At 36.8% G+C, this 21573-nt stretch overlaps 1 protein-coding gene across 4 annotated transcripts in view; it reads left to right on the forward strand.

The window, feature by feature from the left end:
- Positions 1 to 18159, forward strand: part of TBC1D32 (TBC1 domain family member 32) — a 233294-nt gene extending 215135 nt beyond the window's left edge. For all 4 annotated transcript variants that reach the window (XM_066373353.1, XM_066373356.1, XM_066373355.1 and 1 more), the window contains one exon: positions 16260 to 18159. In XM_066373353.1, the coding sequence (XP_066229450.1) occupies positions 16260 to 16379 (120 nt within the window). In that variant the 3' untranslated portion in view covers positions 16380 to 18159. The remainder of the gene's footprint in view (positions 1 to 16259) is intronic.
- The last annotated feature ends 3414 nt before the right edge of the window (positions 18160 to 21573 follow it).

The following is a 21573-nucleotide window of genomic DNA, read 5'->3' on the forward strand; positions in this document are numbered from 1 at the left end:
GACTGCCTCCTTGTGTTTGTTTCTATATATGAGGTAAAGATACTATGTCTCCTGGGCTTGGTAGAGTGGCTTTATGTAGTAAGTGTTGTATAGGACCCAGTGACACAGCCTCCCTGATTACCCAAGCTGGGCACTCCAGGTGTGTTTCCCATGTGTGCTTTGTACACCCTCCTGTGTTGGTTGAGCCGTGACTGCTTTTGGCATGTCAGTGGGTGACACTTACCCTCTGGCTGTTAGCTGCAGGACTAGATGTGACCTCCAACCATTATGGAGGATCAGCTGTTCAGGGGCTCACTCCAAACAGCAGGCCTTTCTTCAGTGGGGCTCTGTTGGCTGCTGAGTGATACATCCCTTGAGTGTATCACTTGTGGAGATGGTTAGGTTATTGTGCTTCTAAAGGTGTTCACTGAGTGCTCTTGCTCTGGGACCTCTTGAGGGGGATACAGGCCAAGGTCAGCCACTGCCTGTATTCTGCTCAGGGCCACCTGGCATGAGCTACAAAGTGAGCTGCAGATGGCTGCTATTTGTGCTTGATTTGGAAGTACTCAGGCAAGGCCAAGCTGTAAACCATGGCTGGTTGCTGCTAGTGCCAGGCCTGAGACCATATAGCAAGAGGTACAGGACTTGTTGAGACCAGATGCTGCTTGTTTGAAAAATTTTAGTTAAATATGAAGCATGAACCAACACAGTCCATATCAGTGTGGACCTGAAAGTTAGGTGGGGTTGGGTCTCAAGGAATCACTGAGGTGGGTGAACAGTGATAGCTAGGTTGATGGAGTTTCAGATGTGGTGCCTACTGGCTGTGTGGGGAGAGATCATCATGGAAACAGTGGCCTCTGCCAGCACTTCTGTCCTGGAGAAAGGTGCTCCTCCAGCTTCTGCCTTGAAGCCAGACACTTCAGTTCCTCCCTGTGTGCCCCTGGTGCCTTTCAAGCTGCTGCCCCAGTGCTGGAGCTCAGAGGGAAGGAGTCCGAGTAAGTACATGAATGGGCCCTTTCAGAGGAACTGTCTGGGACTTTAGCTACCCTCTGTCTCCCACAGCCTAAATACCCATGGTTTTTACAGCCAGAAGTTATGGGGACTTCTTTTCCTGGCACTGGAACTCAGCACTGGGGGACTTGGTATGGGTTTGGGACCCCTCAGACCTCAGGGTAACTTCTTCAGCTGAGATACCCCTCCAGATTTTGAACCACCAGATGTGGGTGTGGAACCTACCTCTTCTGTGTCTCTGCCCCTCCTACCAATCTCAGTGTGATTTTTTTGTTTAATTTCCTAGTTATAGGGTTTCCACTTAACCAGACTTCAAACAGTTCTGAATGGTGCTTATTGCTGTTTGGGTGTAATTTTGGTGTGGTTGTGGGAGGATGCGAGTACCATGTTTATCTATGTCACCATCTTGCATCTAGAAATTGAGCTTCAGTTTTATATCTCACATATGATTGAAATCATGTGGTTCTTACCTTTTTTTGACTGACTTACTTAGCTTAGCATAATATTCTCAGGATCCATCCATGTTGTCATAATGGACAGTATTTTATCTTTCCTTCTGGATGAGTAGTTTTCCATAGTATATAGGTACCATATCTTTTTTATCCAGTCATCTATCAAAGGACACTCTTGTTTCCATGTCTTGGCCACTGTGAATAATGCTGCAGTGAACATAGGGGTGCATATATCTTTACAAATAAATGTTTTCAGGTTTTCTGGGTAAATACCCAGATGTGGGATTGCTGGGTTATATAGTAGTAGCTCTATTCTTAATTTCTTGAGGAATCTCCATACTGTTTTCCATAGTGGCTGCACCAGTCTGCATTTCCACCAGCAGTGAATGAGGTTTCCTTTTTCTCTATAACCTTTCGAACACTTATTACCTATCTTGTTAATAATAACCATTCTAACAAGTGTGATGTGGTACCTCATTGTAGTTTTGATTTTAATTTCCCTAATAATTAGTAAAATTGAGCATTTTTCATGTATCTGTGGTTATTTGTATGTGTTCTTGGGAGAAGTGTCTGTCAGGTTCTCTGTCCATTTTTTTAATTAGATTGTTTGGTATTGAGTTTTGTGAGTTCTTTATAATTTTTGGACATTAACCCCTGTTGGAGCTGTTATTTGCAAATATTTTCTCTAATTTTGTTGGCTGTCTTTTTGTTGTTGTCAGTTTTTTTGGCTATGCAGCAGGTTTTAGTTTGATATAGTCCCATTCATGTATTTTTGCCTTACTTCCCTTGCCTTTGTGTCAAATTCATAAAATGTTCTCTGTGATTCTCTATGATTGGGTCCATAGTTTAGTACCTCTGTTTTCTTCTATGTAATTTATCATTTCAGATCTTATATTTAGGTCTTTGATCCATTTAAATTAATTTTGGTATATGGCGATATACTGCAATCTAGTTTTATTTTTTTTGCAGTAGCTTTTCCATTTTCCCAGCATAATTTATTGAAGAGGGTTTATTTTCTCTATTGTGTATTTTCGGATCTTTTGTCAAAAATTATTTGCCCATATACATGCGGTTTTATTTCTGAACTCTTGATTCTGTTCCATTGGTTGGGTGTCTTGTTTTTCTCTTAATACCATGCTATTTTGATTATCATCATTTTGTAGTATAATTTGAAGTCAGGGGGTATCTCTGGCTTTATTTTTTTTGTTGTTAGAATTTATTTGGTTATTTATGGTCTTTTGTGGTTCCATGCGAATCTGATTTTTACAATTCTATTTATTTATTTATTTAAATTTTCTTTACACAATTAATTTTAACAGGGTGACATTGAATGGAACTTGACTACAGTTTGTCTCCTTGTACCAAAATTAATTCAAAATGGATCAAAGACTTAAATATAAGATATGAAACAAATTACGTAGAAGAAAACATAGGTACTAAACTCATGGGCCTTGGCCATAAAGAACATTTTATGAATTTGACTCCAAATGCAAGGGATGTGAAGGCAAAGATAAATGAATGGGACTACATCAGACTAAGAAGCTTCTGCACAGCAAGAGAAACTGACAACAAAACAGACAGCCACCTAAGTGGGAGATGATATTTTCAACCAACAGCTCAGATAAGGGCCTAATATCCAAAATATACAAAGAACTCATAAAACTCAACAACAAACAAACAAACAATCCAATAAAAAAAAATGGGAAGAGGACATGAACAGACACTTCTCCCAGGAAGAAATACAAATGGCCAACAGATATATGAAAAGATACTCATCTACACTAGCTATTAGAGAAATGCAAATCAAAACTACAATGAGATACCACCTCACACCTGTTAGATTAGCTATTATCAACAAGACAGGTAATAACAAGTGTTGGAGAGGCTGTGGAGAGAAAGGAGCCCTCATTCACTGTTGGTGGGAATGTAAAGTAGTATAACCATTATGGAAGGAAGTATGGTGGTTCCTCAAAAAATTAAAAATAGAATTACCATATGACCCAGCAATCCCTTTACTGGATATTATTCTATTTTTTAAAATACCATTGGGATTTTGATGAGGATTGCATTAAATGTGTATATTTCTTTTAGTATTACCACTTTAACTAAGTTGATTCCTCGAATTTATGAACACAGAGTATCTTTCCATTTTATTGTATCTTTTTCAATATTTTAAAATAATACTTAGTAGTAGTTGTTTTTTTATATAGGTCCTTTATATTCTTTGTTAAGTTTATTACTAGGAGGCTTTGACTAATTAGCTCAGTTGGTTAGAGCATGGTCCCAAAACACCAACATTATACAATACATTCGATCCCCAGTCAGGGGTACATATAGTAAGTGACCAATGAATGCACAACTAAGTTAAACAACTAGATAAATGCATCTCTCGCTCTCCACCCCTCCTTACTCTCTAAATTCAACAATGAATTAAAAAAAATATTTCTAAGTATTTTATTCTTTTTTTGAAAGTGCAAAAGGAATTCTTTTTTTCATTTCTTTTTCTGTAGTTTCATTGTTTGCCTTTTCAGTAGTATAAACGTTCATGTACATTCTCATGCCTCCTGACCATCCAGAGTAACTGGAACTAATTTCATTTTTTGAAAAAAAACTCACTACTGGGTGTCAGCGAGCATGAAAAAAACTCACTACTCAAAGGGTTAGTATATAGGAAAGCAGTTGATTTTTGTACATTGACTTTGTATCCTGTCACTTTACTGCATTTAAAAATACATATTTGATTTTATTATGACCACCATTAACATCTTTAGTATTTACTGAATACCAGGCACTGGGCAAAGGGATTTGCAGGTAGTATGCATTTACTCATTGATGTATTCAGCAATTGTGCAACACCTGTGTCCTAGGCACTATTGTAGTCACAAGACAAGCCATGCCCCTACCCACACTGACTTTTCATTTTACTGATAGGTAAATAATATGTGAATAATTATGTTTTAGGTATTGATAGATCTTATTATAAAGATATCAAACATGGTAAGAGGTGAGTCAGAGTTGTTATTTATAAAAATATTCCAGCAAAGGCTACTCTGAGGGAGTGAGTAGAAACCTAAATAAATCAGAGGAGAAAGAGATTCAAAGACTTCTGGGAAAAACATTTTTAGATGGGAAGAAAGGCAAATGCAAAAGCTCAGAGGTAGGAATGAGCTTGACCCTCTCAGAAAGTGTTGATGACAGCTGTGGCCAGAGCAAGGTGAGGGAGCAAGAATGGTAAGAGGTAAGACAGGAGTCAGATCACCTAAGGCTTTACAGTTCATGGTAAGGAGGCCAGACAGAAAAACCTAATACTGTTACAGCTAACATTCTACACATGAGAAACTGGGGCTTAAAGAGTCAGTAAACTTTCCCAGTTCATATATCTAGTAACTAACCCAATGAAGTTTGAACCTTTTTATTTCTTGATCTGAATCCAAAATCTGTGCTCCTTTTAGTATATCAAATTGTTTTTCATTGATTAGTCATGGACACACCTTTAAAAAAAATAGATGATTCTAAATTCAGTGGCCCTTCTAATAACATGTTCTTGAATTTTTTTTTTTTAAGAGGGGAGAGAGAGAGAAAGGGGGAGGAGCTGGAAGCATCAACTCCCATATGTGCCTTGACCAGGCAAGCCCAGGGTTTTGAACGAGCAACTTCAGCGTTTCCAGGTTGACGCTTTATCCACTGCGCTGCCACAGGTCAGGCGTACATGTTCTTAAAAGTAATAAAAACCCAGTAGATACATATTTGAAACTAGGTTCTATATACAAAGGAGAGGGGGAAGCTGTGTATGTGCCATGTCTTTAATATAAATAGACGCAAACATTGTGCTTTAGAAATGGTAACTTTTAATGCTTTTTATTGATTTAATCTTTGAACCTCAGAATTAATGAAGATAACAAATCATTGAAGGCACACTGGTTTAAAATACATTAGTTACAAAAGGAAACTGCAATGTGGAAATGAACTTCCTAATTATATACAAATTACTCCAAAGGAAAACTTCTTGAACAAATAGTTCACTGTTTATATAAAAGGAATGGTGTTACTGGTCTTCCTATTTAAAAAATAAGAGATTTCATGTTTTTATATAGAGTACAATATACTTAGGTCTATAAATGAAAAGATACTAAAGTAGTATTCAGAAGAAATGGTGTGTTATAACTTGAATGAGAAGCTGGCCATCTAAATGGTCATAATTACAAAGAAAAGATATCCACTAAAAAGGATAATGAAGAATATTTAGGATAAAATAAAAAGTATTCTTTTTTTTTTATAAAAAGTATTCTGATCTGAAGACAGAAAATGGAATTCAGAGATTTTGAAATGTTTTTCAGAGCTAAAACTGCCTGTGTATTTTAAATAATGAACTAAATCATTTAAAAACATTTTCTTTGAAATGAATATTTAACTTTTGCCATATGGGATAAGATCTTAATAACCTTATTTGCCATTTTTAAGAATGTGTCTATAGAATAGTTATCAGAGTATTTTTAAATTTTAAAACTAATGTCTAAAATAGAAAGCATAATTAAAAAAATACATCCTAATGAATAAAAAATACATATAAACCAAATAAAAAAGCTATAGCTCACCATAGCTAGTTTTTATTTTTATTTTATTTATTTATTTATTTTTTTTAATTTTTTTTTTTGTATTTTTCTGAAGGTGGAAACAGGAAGGCAGTCAGATTCCCTCATGCGCCTGACCGGGATCCACCCGGCATGCCCACCAGGGGGCGATGCTCTGCCCATCTGGGGCATTGCTCTGTTGTGACCAGAGCCATTCTAGTGCCTGAGGCAGAGGCCATGGAGCCATCCTCAGCACCCAGGCCAACTTTGCTCCAGTGGAGCCTCGGCTTCGGGAGGGGAAGAGAGAGACAGAGAGGAAGGAAAGGGGGAGGGATGGAGAAGCAAATGGGCTCTTCTCCTTTGTACCCTGGCTGGGAATTGAACCCGGGACTACTGCATGCTAGGCCAACGCTTTACCACTGAGCCAACTAGCCAGGGCCTAGTTTTTATTTTTAAAATGGAATAATAATTAAAATGTTAAAATAGATTTTGCTTATTTTTGTGCAGAAAAGAATTAGAACTATTGTTCAAATGATGTCATCTCTTATTGTAATTCACAGTTAATGAACAATAAGCATTCATTAAAAATCAAAAATATGTACTAAAACAAAATTTTCAGCATTGAATTTTTATTCTCTGGTTAAAATAACACATAACTATGATTTTTCTCCAACTTATATATAGTTTTAGTAAACAGGTGATCAATGACAAATCACACATAATTTGAATGAAAAGAATGGATAATTTTATGAGAGTTCAGTATCTACAACAATAGCTGTTTAAAGTGAATTCTGGAAGAGTCAGATTGGTTAATTCTATTTTTTTTTCCTCAAAGACCAAACAAAACATTTTTGATAGTAGAGAAATCTACAAAGACTCAATATTTCTGCTATTTATAAGATGATTATCTTTTCTTTGATTCAGTTGCTTATACATGAAACTGAAGACAATATAAATACCTAGCTGTTAATGTTTTAGAAAATGGACCTGTCTCATTCAACTCTTGTGTCTTCAGCTTTTTTTTTTTTTTTTTTTTTAACAGAGACAGAGAGAGAGTCAGAGAGAGGGATAGACAGGGACAGACGGACAGGAATGGAGAGATGAGAAGCATCAATCATTAGTTTTTCGTTGCGCATTGTGACACCTTAGTTGTTCATTGATTGCTTTCTCATATGTGCCTTGACCGTGGGCTTTCAGTAGACTGAGTAACCCCTTGCTCGAGCCAGCGACTTTGGGTCCAAGCTGGTGAGCTTTGCTCAAACCAGATAAGCCTGTGCTCAAGCTGGCAACCTCAGGGTTTCGAACCTGGGTCCTCAGCATCCCAGTCCAACGCTCTATCCACTGCACCACCACCTGGTCAGGCTCTTCCGCTTTTAACTGAGAACCTTACATGCAATTAGAGAATAAATAAATTAATAATGAATGAAGAAATGAAAGAATGTATGATACATCACAATTATTTTAAAATCAAGAGTAGAATTAATTCTACTTTGGACTAAGAAGCTTTTGCACAGCTAGAGAAACACAACAAAACAGACAGCCAACTAAATGGGAGATGATATTTCCAAACAACAGCACAGATAAGGGCCTAATATTCAAAATATACAAAGAACTCATAAAAACAACAAAAAATCCAATAAAAAAATGGGAAGAGGACATGAACAGACACTCCTCCCAGGAAGAAACACAAATGGCCAACAGATATATGAAAAGATGCTCATCTTTATTAGCTATTGAGAAATGCAAATCAAAACTTCAATGAGATACTACCTCACACCTGTTAAATTGGCTATTATCAACAAGACAGGTAGTAACAAGTGCTGGAGAGGCTGTGGAGAAAAAGGAATCCTCATTCACTGTTGGTGGGAATGTAAAGTAGTACAACCATTATGGAAGAAAGTATGGTGGATCCTCAAAAAATTGAAAATAGAATTACTATATGACCCAGCAATCCCTCTACTGGGTATATACCCCCAAAACTCAAAAACGTTGATACATAAAGACACATGCAACCCCATGTTTATTGCAGCATTGTTCATGGTGGCCAAGTCATAGAATCAACCAAAAAGCCCTTCAATAGATGATTGGATAAAGAAGAGGTGGTACATATATACTACGGAATACTACTCAGCCATAAGAAATTATGACATCGGATCATTTACAACATGGATGGACCTTGATAACATTATACTGAGTGAAATAAGTAAATTAGAAAAAACTAAGAACTGTATGATTCCATACATCGGTGGGACACAAAAATGAGACTCATGGACATGGACAACAGTGTGGTGGTTACCAAGGAGAGGGGAAGAGAGGAGAGTAATAGAGAGCGGAGGGGAGGGGCACAAAGAAAACTGAATAGAAGGTGACAGAGGACAATTTGATTTTGGGTGATGGGTATACTCATAATCAAATGTCAAAATGACCTGGAGATGTTTTTTCTGAATCTATGTACCCTAATTAATCAATCAATGTCACCCTGTTAAAATTAATTGTAAAATGTAAAAAAAAAATTTAAAAAAGGAAAAGAAAAAAATTCTAGCCTTAATGGTGTAATGTTATGCATATAACAATATTTAGTTTCATTAGCTATATGACAAGCCTCATAGGTTAGTAATAATACTTTCTTAAAGTTCTAACCAAGTTACCCACCAAATTATCCAGATTTTAGGTGTTACATGGCAAGAAAATTGTAATATTCTCTCAAGCTTTTTGCAAACAGTGAACTATTAGTAACCTGTAAGTGACTATTAACATCTGAGGCTTTTTAAAAGATCCCTTCTTGTTGAGAATTGTGTGATGTTTTTCTGTTGACTCTACATTGATGTATTTCTTTTATAAACTGGTTGTCTCAATATAATATCAGGCTTATGATATTTTATTCTTTTGAATTGTTTTTATTTTTTGTTAGTAACTTTTGCCTTTAACCCATAATCTCCAAGATGGCATGAATTATCCAAATATTTTTATAACTTTCAAAACTCTTAACATAATATTTATTACATTGAGTCAAGCATAATCTTTCTTTTGCAGAATTTTCTTCTTTATTGTTTTAATTTATTTATTTTTGGGGGGGTTACTTAGATAGATAGCTGCTTCATAGCTAATATTTGGAAATACTAAAAGGAATAGTCATAAAATTCCCTAACAGTTGCTGAGAGCCTAAAAAATGTCCCTACTGTTTTTTTTAAATTAATTTTAATGAGGTGACATTGATAAATCAGGGTACATGTGTTCAGAGAAAACATCTCTAGTTTATTTTGACATTTGATTATGCTGCCCAATCACCAAAAGTCCAATTGTCTTCCGTCACCCAAAGTCCAATTGTCTTCCGTCACCTTCTAACTGGTTTTCTTTGTGCCCCCCCTCCCCCAATGCCCTTCCTCTCCTCCCCCCCCCCCATCCTGTAACCCCTACACTCTTGTCCATGTCTCTGAGTCTCATTTTTATGTCCCACCTATGTATGGAATCATATAGTTCTTAGTTTTTTCTGATTTACTTATTTTGCTCAGTATAATGTTATGAAGGTCCATCCATGTTGTTGTAAATGATCCGATGTCATCATTTCTTATGGCTGAGTAGTATCCCATAGTATACATGTACCAAAGCTTTTTAATCCACTCGTCCACTGATGGACACTTGGGCTGTTTCCAGATCTTCGCTATTGTGAACAATGCTGCCTTAAACATGGGGGTGCATTTCTTCTTTTCAAACAGTGCTATGGTGTTCTTGGGGTATATTCCTAACAGTGGTATAGCTGGGTCAAAAGGCAGTTTGATTTTTAATTTCTTGAGGAATCTCCATACTGTTTTCGACATTGGCTGCACCAGTCTGCATTCCCACCAGCAGTGCAGGACGGTTCCCTTTTCTCCACATCCTCGCCAGCACTTTATTCTGTGTTGTTTTGTTGATGAGCTACATTCTGACTGGTGTCAGGTGATATGTCATTGTGGTTTTAATTTGCATTTCTCTAATGATTAGTGATGTTGAGCATTTTTTCATATGCCTATTGGCCATCTGTATGTCCTCTTTGGAGAAGTGTCTATTCATCTCTTTTGCCCATTTTTGGATTGGATTGTTTGTCTTCCTGGTGTTGAGATTTACAAGTTCTTTATAAATTTTGGTTATTAACCCCTTATCAGATGCAATATCAAATATATTCTCCCATTGTGTAGTTTGTCTTTTTATTGCTCTTATTGTTCTTAAGTTTGACATAGTCCCATTTGTTTATCCTGTCTTTTATTTCACTTACCCGTGGAGATAAATCGGCAAATATATTGCTGTGAGAGATGTCAGAGAGCTTACTGCCTATGTTTTCTTCTAAGATGCTTATGGTTTTATGGCTTACATTTAAGTCTTTCATCCATTTTGAGTTTATTTTTGTGAATGGTGTAAATTGATGGTCTAGTTTCATTTTTTTGCAGGTAGCTGTCCAATTTTCACAACACATTTGTTGAAGAGGCTGTCTTTACTCCAATGTATGCTCTTACCTCCTTTGTCAAATATCAGTTGTCCATAAGGTGTGGGTTTATACCTGGGTTCTCAGTTCTGTTCCATTGAACATGCCTGTTCTTATGCCAGTACCAAGCTGTTTTGAGTACAGTGGCCTTGTAGTATAACTTGATATCAGGAAGTGTGATACCTCTCACTTTATTCTTCCTTTTCAAGATTGCTGAGGCTATTTGTGTTCTCTTTTGGTTCCATATATAATAAATTTTTGGAATATCTGTTCTATATCTTTGAAATAAGTCATTGGTATTTTAATAGGTATTACATTGAATTTATAAATTGCTTTGGGTAATATAGACATTTTAATGATGTTTATTCTTCCTAACCATGAGCACGGTATATGCTTCCACTTGTTTGTATCCTCCCTGATTTCTTTTATCAGTGTTTTATAATTTTCTGAGTGCAAATCTTTAATCTTTCCGGTTAAATTTATTCCTAGGTACTTTATTTTTTTGGTTGCTATGGTGAAGGGGATTGCTTCCTTAATTTCTCTTTCTGACAGTTCATTGTTAGTGTATAAAAATACTTCTGATTTCTGAGTATTAATTTTATATCCTGCCACCTTGCTGAATTCATTTATCAGGTCCAGTAGTTTTTTGACTAAGACTTTAGGGTTTTCTCTGTACAGTATCAAGTCATCTGCAAATAATGATAGTTTTACTTCTTCTTTTCCAATTTCGATTCCTTTTATTTATTTTTCTTATCTGATTGCTGTGGCTAGCACTTCCAGAACTATGTTGAATAAAAGTGGTGAAAGGGGGCACCCCTGCCTTGTTCCTGATCTTAAGGGGCTTGCTTTTAATTTTTGCCCATTAAGTATGATGTTGGCTGTGGGTTTGTCATAGATGGCTTTTATCATGTTGAGGTATGTTCCCTGTATTCCCACTTTGCTGAGAGTTTTGATCATGAATGGGTACTGGATTTTATCAAATGCTTTTTCTGCATCTATTGAAATTATCATGTGGTTTTTCTCCTTCCTTTTGTTTATGTGATGAATCACATTGATTGATTTGCGAATATTGTACCAGTCTGGCCTCCCAAGAATAAATCCCATTTGTTCATGGTGTATGATTATTTTCATATATTGCTGGATCCAGTTTGCTAATATTTTGTTGAGGATTTTAGCATCTAAATTCATCAGGGATATTGGCCTACAATTTTCTTTTATTGTGTTGTCTTTGCCTTGTTTTGGAATCAGAATTATGCTTGCCTCATACAAGGATCTTGGAAGTCTTCCCTCCACTTTAATATTTTGAAATAGCTCGAGAACGATAGGAGTTCGTTCTTTCAATATTTGGTAGAATTCACTTGTGAAGCCATCAGGCCCAGGACTTTTCTTTTTTGGGAGTTTTTTGATAACTGTTTCAATCTCATTTGTTTTAATTGGTCTGTTTATGTTTTCTGATTCTTCCAGATTAATTTTTGGAAGATTACATGTTTCAAGGAATTTGTCCATTTCATCTAGGTTGTCTAGTTTTTTGGCATACAGTTCTTCATAGTATTTTTTACAATATTTTGTATTTCTGTTGTGTCAGTTGTTATTTCTCCACTCTCGTTTCTAATTTTATTTATTTGAGCCCTCTCTCTTTTTTTCTTGGTGAGTCTTGTTAAAGGTTCATCGATCTTGTTTACCTTTTCAAAGAACCAGCTCCTGGTTTCATTGATCCTCTGTATTGTTTCTTTAGCCTCTATGTCATTTATTTCTGCTCTGATCTTTATTATTTCCTTCCTTCTACTAGCTCTAGGCTTTACTTGCTGTTCTTTTTCTAGTTCTTTTAGATGTAGGGTCAAGTTGTTTACTTGAGCTTTTCCTAGCTTCTTGAGGTATGCCTATAATGCTATGAACTTCCCTGTCAGGACTGCTTTTGCTGTATCCCATAAATTTTGAGTTGATGTATGCTCATTATCATTCGTTTCTAGGAATTTTTAAATTTCTTCTTTGATCTCATTGTTTACCCATTCGTTATTTAATAACATGCTATTTAGTTTCCAGTGTTTGAGTATTTTTCAGTTCTTCTGTTGTGGTTGATTTCTAGTTTCATGCCCTTGTGATCAGAGAAAGTGCTCGATATGATTTCAATCTTTTTAAATTTGTTGAGACTGCTTTTGTGCCCTAACATGTGATCTACTCTAGAGAATGTATCATGAGCGCTTGAAAAGAATGTATATTCTGCTGTTTTAGGGTGAAATGTTCTAAAGATACCTATTAAATCGAGTTGATCTATTGAATAGTATGTCCTTTAAGTCTGCTGTTTTTTTGTTAATTTTCATTCTTGAGGATCTATCTAGTGATGTTAGTGGGGTATTGAAATTCCCTACTATTATAGTATTGCTGTTGATCTCGCCCTTTAAATCCATCAAAGTCTGCTTTATATATTTAGGTGCTCCTATATTAGGTACGTAGATATTTATAACGGTTATATCTTCCTGTTGGATTGCTCCCTTTATCATTATGTAGTGACCTTCTTTATCTCTAACTATAGTCTTTGTTTTAAAGTCCATTTTGTCTGATATAAGTATTACTACCCCAGCTTTTCTCTCATTTCCATTTGCGTGAAATATTTTTTTCGATCCTTTTACCTTCAGTTTATGTGCATCTTTTGTTTTAAGGTGTGTTTCTTGCAGACAGCATATGTATGGGTCCTGTTTTCTTATCCATGCCCCTACCCTATGTCTTTTGATTGGATCATTTAATCCATTTACATTTAAGCTTATTATTGATATGTAATTGTTTATTGCCCTTTTATTCTTTAAAACTGTATTCCTCTTTTGCTATATATTTTTTCTCCTTTGATCTGCTTACAACAGGCCCTTTAGCATTTCTTGCAGCCTTGGTTTGGTTGTAGTGAATTCCTTGAGTTTTTTTTTTTGTCTGGAAATCTTTTTATTTCTCCTTCAATTTTAAATGATAGCCTTGCTGGATAAAGTAGTCTTGGTTGTAGGCTCTTGTTCTGCATTACTTTGAATATTTCTAGCCATTTCCTTCTGGCTTCAAGTGTTTCTGTTGAGAAGTCGGAAGTCATCCTTATTGGGGCTCCTTTGTAGGTGATAGTCTTTTTTTTTCTAGCAGCTTTTAATATTTTCTCTTTATCACTTAGCTTTGATATTTTAATTATGATGTGTCTTGGTGTTGATTTCTTTGGGTTTCTCTTTAATGGAGTTCTCTGTGCTTCTTGAACCTTGTGTGATGGTTTCCTGCCTTAATTGAGGGAAGTTTTCAGCTATGATATGCTTGAACAAAGTCTCTATCCCTTGTTCTTTCTCTTCTTCTTCAGGAGCCCCTATGATGCCAATGTTATTTCTCTTCATGTTGTCACAGAGCTCTCTTAGAGTTTCCTCAGACTTTTTGAGTCTCTTTTCTTTTTTCTCCTCTGCTTCAGTGCCTTTATTTATCATGTCCTCTAACTCGCTGATTCGGTTCTCAGCTTCATCCATCCTGCTTTTAATTTCTTCCATTGTGCTCTTCATTTCTGATATTGTATTTGTCATTTCTGGCTGATTCTTTTTTATTATTTCAATGTCCTTTTTTATATTTGCTATCTCTTTATTTAGATGTTTGTAATGACCATGTATTGTTGTTCTAAGATCTTTGAGCATCCTAACAATCGTTATTTTAAACTCTGCATCTGGTAATTTGGTTATATCTGATTCATTCAGGTCCTTTTCTGGGGATTTCTCTTGATTCATTTGTGTTGCATTTCTCTGTCTTCTCATTTTCTCTTTGTAAAGGTAGGTTTTGGCCACTGGAGTCCACTGGTGTGGCCTCTGTTCTCTAGGTATGATCTGTCTGCAGGCCTGCCACCCCCTCTGCTGTTGCTGCCTAGGGTGTTTGGGTATGGTCGTTGCTGGTGCCTGCCCACTGGGGCTGTTGCTGTGGTTTCCACCTCTCCTTCACGGGAGTGGCTGTGATCACGTGCTTGGGTGTACAAGCCTTGGTGGCCTTGGCCTTTGCCCTGCCCCTGTGGGTGGCATTATGCTCTGCCCTGAGGGCAGGGGCGAGAACCTATGCTCAGCTGCGGGTCTCCGCCTGTGTCCGGGCTTTTGCCCTGCCCTTGCAGGAGGAGCCCACTTGTGGGATGGCTGCAAGCCTTGGCTCCAGAGGCCAGGCAGGACTGTGTGCCCACGCTCAGTAGTGGGACGCTGCCTGTTCTGGGTTTTTGGCTCCACACCTGCAGGAGGAGCCAACTCCCAAGTCAGGCCACAAGCTTTGGTTCTGCTTGCGGGGCAAGGCTGTGCTCCTGCGCCCTTGCTCAAGGGCAGGTCTCCACCCCTTCTTGGGTTCCCGCCCTTCCCCCACAGGCTGGATTGCAGGCGGCCCGCAGATGGGCTTGACCACTTTTGCACGTCTCTTCCTACCCAGCCGGGCAAGACTGAGCTCACACCTGGGCCTCAGTGGTGGCCAGCCGGCTTCTGCCCTTGCTGACCGAACCGCGCTTCTGCGTCCCACTGCCACTCGCCCTCCAGCGAGCCCTCAGCCATGTGGGTGGGGGCACTGCAGCTCAGACCCTAACACTCACTACTGTAGTCCCAAAAGCTCCCTCCTTCTAAGCCACTCTGCTCTGAGTGCACAGGAGAGCTTGTTTGGCTGGTGTCCTGCTTCACTTTGCTGGTATTGCTGTTTCCTGGGGAAATATTCACTTCAGATTTGGGGAGTGACTTGTCCCAGGGGTTAGGGTGGCTGTCTCTCAAAGTGTTTCTCTCTGTGCCTCCTAGATTGCACTCTCTTCCTGCTATTCTGGTACTCTCCTCTCTCCCCGTCCCCTGGAGCCCCAGTTGAGTGTTGTGAGAGAGGTGTTCTGCACAGTCCCTTTAAGAAGAATCCTGAGTCTGAGAAATCAGTCTCTTTCTCACAAACAGTATCCTGACTTGTTTCCAGCTAAATACTTTTCATACGCCTCTTCTAGGCTCTGGGGATGCAGGCTGAGGATTTATTCCTGGGATTCAGGACCCTCCCCTCTCTGCTAAACTCACTTCCTGCCACACGAGTCTCTCCTGGCTGCCATTTGCTCCAGGGAGCTGGGCAGCCCTCTCCGCATTTTCGCTTTTCCTACTAGTCTCAGTGTGGCTTCTTCAGTGTTCCTTGGTTGAAGAGTCCTCTTAGTTTAGTCCAAAGTTGGTTTTTCCAGATGATAGTTCTTAAAATTAGTTTGTAATCCACTTTGGTTCTGGGAGGTGGATGTTGGTACGTCCGCCTATTCCAGCGCCATTTTGTCTTCTCACCCTACTGTTTTTATTTTGAGTGCCTCATTAGAAACACTAACCATTAAATTTCAAATTAGTATGAACATGCATAGTACTGACATTATGAATTACAGACTGTTAAATATTTTACAAACAATTGCTGTGAGCAGATATTTCTTGCAGTGTTATAGTATTCTCTGATAGAAAAGCTTTACGGTCTTTACTAATTACAAATGTGAACGATCATTCTATAATTGAAACTTTATTACATCTAAAATATTAGGAAGATTTCATTAAGAGTTTTTATTTTATTTTTTTGTTAGCTATAAAGAATTTTTGGTTTTAAAAACAGACAACTTTGTTTCTTAGGGGCATGATTTCTTGCTTTTATTTGCATATACAGCCTACTAAATAAAAAACAATTACACACTTACTAGCAACATAAAACTTCTTTTCTATAGGTGAAAAAAATGATACATCAACTATTTAAAATATAACTTAGAATTGTGTGTCTTTACTCATGCAGATGAACTGATCCCTTTATATTTTTTGACAGGAAGAAGCACTGCATGGGTTTCGAGTGAGTGATTACTTTGAATACATGGAAATTTTGGAACAAATGTACCGGCCGGTGTTGCTGAGAGACATGCAGAACATTAAAGTGCAAAGCACATAGATCATGAAACACAGTTTAATTTTATGTTTTATTTATTTTCTAAGGAAACAAAGGAACTTTGTTGTTTTCTGTCTATATTCATAACAAAATATGCTTTATGAGCTTTGTGAATTCACATATTATAAATCATACTGAGAGTTTATTAATATAATAACATGTTGAAGTAGGTATTAGCTCAATTTTTGACATGAATTCATTTTTATAAGATTGTTATTTTGTATGGTTGTTTTGAATCAAATCTAGCTTACCTATGGTTCTTTATATTCAAGAAATATTTCAAATCTAGAGCTCCTTCTTCACAAGATAATTAAAATACTTTTTTTCCAGTGAGTTTGGAAAAAAGCAGCAATATTATAAGTAAATTGTTTGACTGGCCTGAAAATGTCCATAGAGGCAAAGAAAAGTGAATTTTTTTCTCTGTACATATATGGAAACTAGACAAAGCTACAACTGTTTATTTGACATGTGGAGGAACAAATGATATTTATTATGGCCAGTTGTAGGAAAAATGTCCTCAGATATAATTGTTTTTCTAAGAATTGCTTTTGATGCCTATATCAATTTATAATTCTTCATATGAAATGTAGTTTCTACATGGTTCATTTAAAAGATAGATTAGTTATTTCATACTGATAAGCATTTGACTCTTATTAGTTATGCATTTTCTTTGGTGATAAATTTGATTTGTACTGAATTGAAAATGTTAAGGAGAATAGATTTCTAAATTATTTTAAATTACCAACACTATGTTTTATTTAAATAGAAGTATCTGCTTCAGTGAGATTAATGTAATATTCTAGGTTCTATTTTGTTATATTATAACTGTCACATTTAATATATGAAAGGTAATACATAAAAATATTAAATTGTTAATTTTTCAGCAGCAATTTCAACTAGTTTTTATACCAACCATTAAAACCATTCTGAAGCTCTTTTTCCCTTTTCAGCCCAAAATATCCACAAACTTGTTTTTCCTTTTAATATGATGAAACAACTGGTACCGTACAGTTTTCAATTTTGTAGTATTTAGGCTATTGCAATATCAACCTTCCAAAATCAGGTTTTATGCTGTAAATGCCAACAATAGCTTCTCAGTAATGGTCTTCCTAAAGGGCATTGAAAAAGTTGAGAAAAGAAAATTGAGCAAGTTAATTTGACATATTGCTTATTTTACCTTTGGCTTATTATATACGTTAAGTAACAATCCTAGGTGACCCCAGCACCAAGCTTGGTGTACTTTCAAACTTAATTTTGAAAAGCTTTCCAAAGAACCTTTATACATGTTTATGGATCCATTTCCTTTCATTCTGTTCCTGAGTTATTATTATTGGTCCTAAGAAACCTACAGCTTTATTTCTTTAAAAATCTCTTACATGGTAATTGGAAATACAAATGGAGAACAAACTATAACTTTCTTTTTTTTGCATCTACCATCCCTACATAATTACTGAATGAACCCCATGCCAGTCTTTAAGAAAACTCTCAACTTAATTTTATAATATCATAGATGATTCTGATTGGACACTGAAGTAAGATGATAATAATAATTAAATTTTGGGAAAGTGACTTCAGCTGGCCAGCAAAAGATTTGGTTTTTCATTTTATAAATAAATGTCTGGCGAACAGTGAGCAATTTGGTGAAATAAAATGTAAAATATTTGTATTTTTGTGTTTTACATTTTAGCTATTTACATGTTAGCTATTGTATGGCTAACATTGAGTTATTTGTGCATCTATTTTTAAGAATACTCTTTAGAATAGAAATAAATATAGTTCTGTGTTGCCTCTCAGTTTTGTTTTCAGTTATTTAAAGTGTAAGTCCATAGGACAAAGTTATTTTTAATTTGTGAGGGGACCTCACACATTTTACAGGATATTGTAAGAAACTATATTTTATGATACAATGTAAACAAATTTATAAAAAAATTAGGTGCACATATATCAATCTTTGAGCAATCTTTGTAATTATGCCTTCTCAAGCTATATACTTTATTTCCCCATGTATAAGACACACCTTAATTTGGGGGCCCGAAATTTGAAAAAAAAATAGTATTACATAAAGTTATTGAACTCAAGTTTTATTCATCATAAAATTCATACAACTCATCACTGTCAAAAGTCCTATCCATTAGCTTGTCTTCATCTGTGTCTGATGACGAATCACTGTCTTTACATATTGCCTCATACTCAATTCCATCTATGGCATTTGAAATGCCACACTTCTTAAATGACTTGACAATGATCTCTATATTATCTCAGATTCTGTTCACCCAGGTACAAACTTCTCCTATAGTTGGTTTCTTCACTCTTCCTGCTGGTGTCAAATTGTCCCCAGAAGACTTTATCCATTGGTTTTATTTGTCTCTCATGGCAGCTTTGAAGGGTTTGTTAATGTTGACATCAAGTGGTTGGAGCTGGGATGTCAAGCCTTCAGGTATGACAGCAAGTTTTGTTTTTTGCTCTGCAGCAATCTTCTTTGTGTTTTTTGTTATGTGTGCCCTGAACAGATCAAGCACCAAAAGGGCAGGTTTGTGTAAGAGCCCACCTGGTCTCCTTCTCCAAACTTTCTAAATCCAGATCTTCATCCTATCCTGATCCATCCAACCCTTTTCCTGAACATAGAGAATCATCCCTCAAGGAATGTCTTCTTTTGCCATAGTTTTGCATTTGAAAATCAACATTGCAGGCAGCTTGGTTCTGTTGGCACAATAAGCTAGAACAGCTGTACAATGACTTTTTTCATGTCTTCACAGTTACAGTTTTCACCCCCTTCCTATCAACAGTTCTGTTACTTGGGACATCAAATTGAAGGGAAACCGTCCATATTTGCAATCTGTCCCAACTCAAACTGATGTGTTTTCCGACATTGAATGACAAAATGATGAATTTCAAGGACCTTCTGCTCATAGCTTTCAGGCTTCTTTTGGGCAAGTCTGGTGCATGTATGCATGCTCAGTCCATTCCATTTCATGAACCTGAAGCACCATTGTGTCCTGCTTTGAAATCAGTAACATCTTTTTCATTAGCAATTCTTGCCTCATGGTGAAACATTTTTGTGGACACAGGAATTCCAGTTGCCCTTTGCTCTTCAATCCATATCTTCAATTCCCTCTCTAAATCAGGCCATTTTGCTCACTGCCTCTCAGGGCCTTCTTCTGCTATGGTGTTTTCAGTAGGGTGTCTTCTTCCCGTAGCCAGTCTTGGATTGATTTCTCAGTTGGAGGAGGACCAAACAACGTTCAGCAGCACAATTTCCATTCACTTTTGCAAGCTGGATCACTTTTAACATGAATTTAGCACTGTACAAAAATCTTTTCTGAGCCATTTCTGGGCAGAACGTGGCAAAACATAACCTACAGTAATATACTGGTAACAAGTGCAAAACAAGGAGCTCAAAGACAACAAGTGCGAATAAGCGGGAAATGCAAGTAAAAAACTACAACAATGAGCGCAAAAACAAGCGTGAAGAAATGGGAAATGCAAGTTAGAAAATCTACTACCACTGCATAAGACACCCAGTTTTTAGACCCCAAATTTTTCAAAAAATTGTGTGTCTGATACATGGGGAAATAGGGTAGGCATCTAAAGAATCTGTGAAGTAAAGTAAGCCTCAGAAATTCATGTAAACTTCACAATAGAATTCTACCTAAATTAATAATTGTTTAATTATGGTGTGCTCTAATTTGATCTTCCAATTCCAAGATACTAAAGAAGTTTCTTTGGTCATATCATTAAAAAAAACCTGTTTTGAGGGTTATACATATAATGAAATATTTTTTAATATTCAAGATAGGACTATTGAGATACAGCATCTCCACTCAATCCTTTCTTCCTATGAAAATACAGTTTGTTATAAGAATAACAAGTGAGAAATGACCTCTGGATTTGGTGATTTTAATAAGAGCAGTTTTGATGTATTAATGCAAAAGTTTGGTTGGATCAGGTATAAATGATGCTGAGAAGAAAGATTTTGGAAATAGCTCTATGAGTGTTGCTATAAAGGGAAAGACTGAATATGGCTGAATGGTAGCTAGAGGAGGCATGGACTCAAAAGACTTTGTTAAGAAGGGAATTGGAAGTGTATGTGTATGTAGGTGGAAATGATGTAGTATAGAAAGAAAGACTGATGATGCTGAAAAATAAAATGCTGGAGTGAATGTTAGAAGTTGCCAATGTCTGGGGAATGGGATCTAGTGAGTAAATTTTGAAATTAGCTTTTGCCTGGAACAAGGACACTTGAAGTAGCAGAAAAGAAGACCGTGCAAATGGGTGAAGATACAGGGTGTGCATTTCCAGAATTTAATATATCAGCGAAATAGGAAACAAGGTCATCAGGTAAGAGTTAGGATGGCAAAAATTGGGGGGGGGGGGGAGTTAAGTAAAATAGTTGTCAGGGATAAACTATTGAAGCAAATAATATTTAAACAGTTTTTGCAGCTGAGTTTGTGACCAAATTGTTTTGAAACAAGGTCTTCTGACTTCATTATCAATGCTTCTTTTTGCATTTAACAGATTTTTAAAATTAAATTTATTGGGGTGACATTGGTTAATAAGATTATATTGGTTTTGCCTGACCAGGCAGTGGCTCAGTGGTAGAACGTGGGCTTGGGATGCTGAGGACCCAGGTTCAAAACCCCAAGGTCTCCAGTTTAAGCATGGGATCATCCAGCTTAAGTGCAGGGCTGCTGGCTTAAGTTTGGGATCATAGAGAGGATGTTATGGTCACTGGCTTAAGGCCAAAGGTCACTGTCTTAAAGACCAAAGTCACTGGCGTGAGCCCAAAGTTGCTGGCTTGAGGAAGTGGTCACTTTCTCGGCTGGAACTCCCTGGTCAAAGCACATATAACAGGGATCGGGAATCTTTTTGACTGAGAAAGCCATGAACGCCACATATTTTAAAATGTAATTCTGTGAGAACCATACAATGTCCCGTGTACGTTATGCATTATCCAATAAATTTTTGGTGTTGTCCCGGAGGACAGCTGTGATTGGTTCCAGCTACCCGCAACCATGAACATGAGCGGTAGAAAATGAATGGATGGATTACATGAGAATGTTTTATATTTTTAATGTTATTATTTTTTTATTAAAGATTTGTCTGCAAGCCAGATGCAGCCATCAAAAGAGCCACATCTGGCTCGCGAACCATAGGTTCCCGACCCCTGACATATAAGAAAGCAATCAATTAACAACTA

Source organism: Saccopteryx leptura, chromosome 3, assembly GCF_036850995.1.
Source record: "Saccopteryx leptura isolate mSacLep1 chromosome 3, mSacLep1_pri_phased_curated, whole genome shotgun sequence".
NCBI lineage: Eukaryota > Metazoa > Chordata > Mammalia > Chiroptera > Emballonuridae > Saccopteryx > Saccopteryx leptura.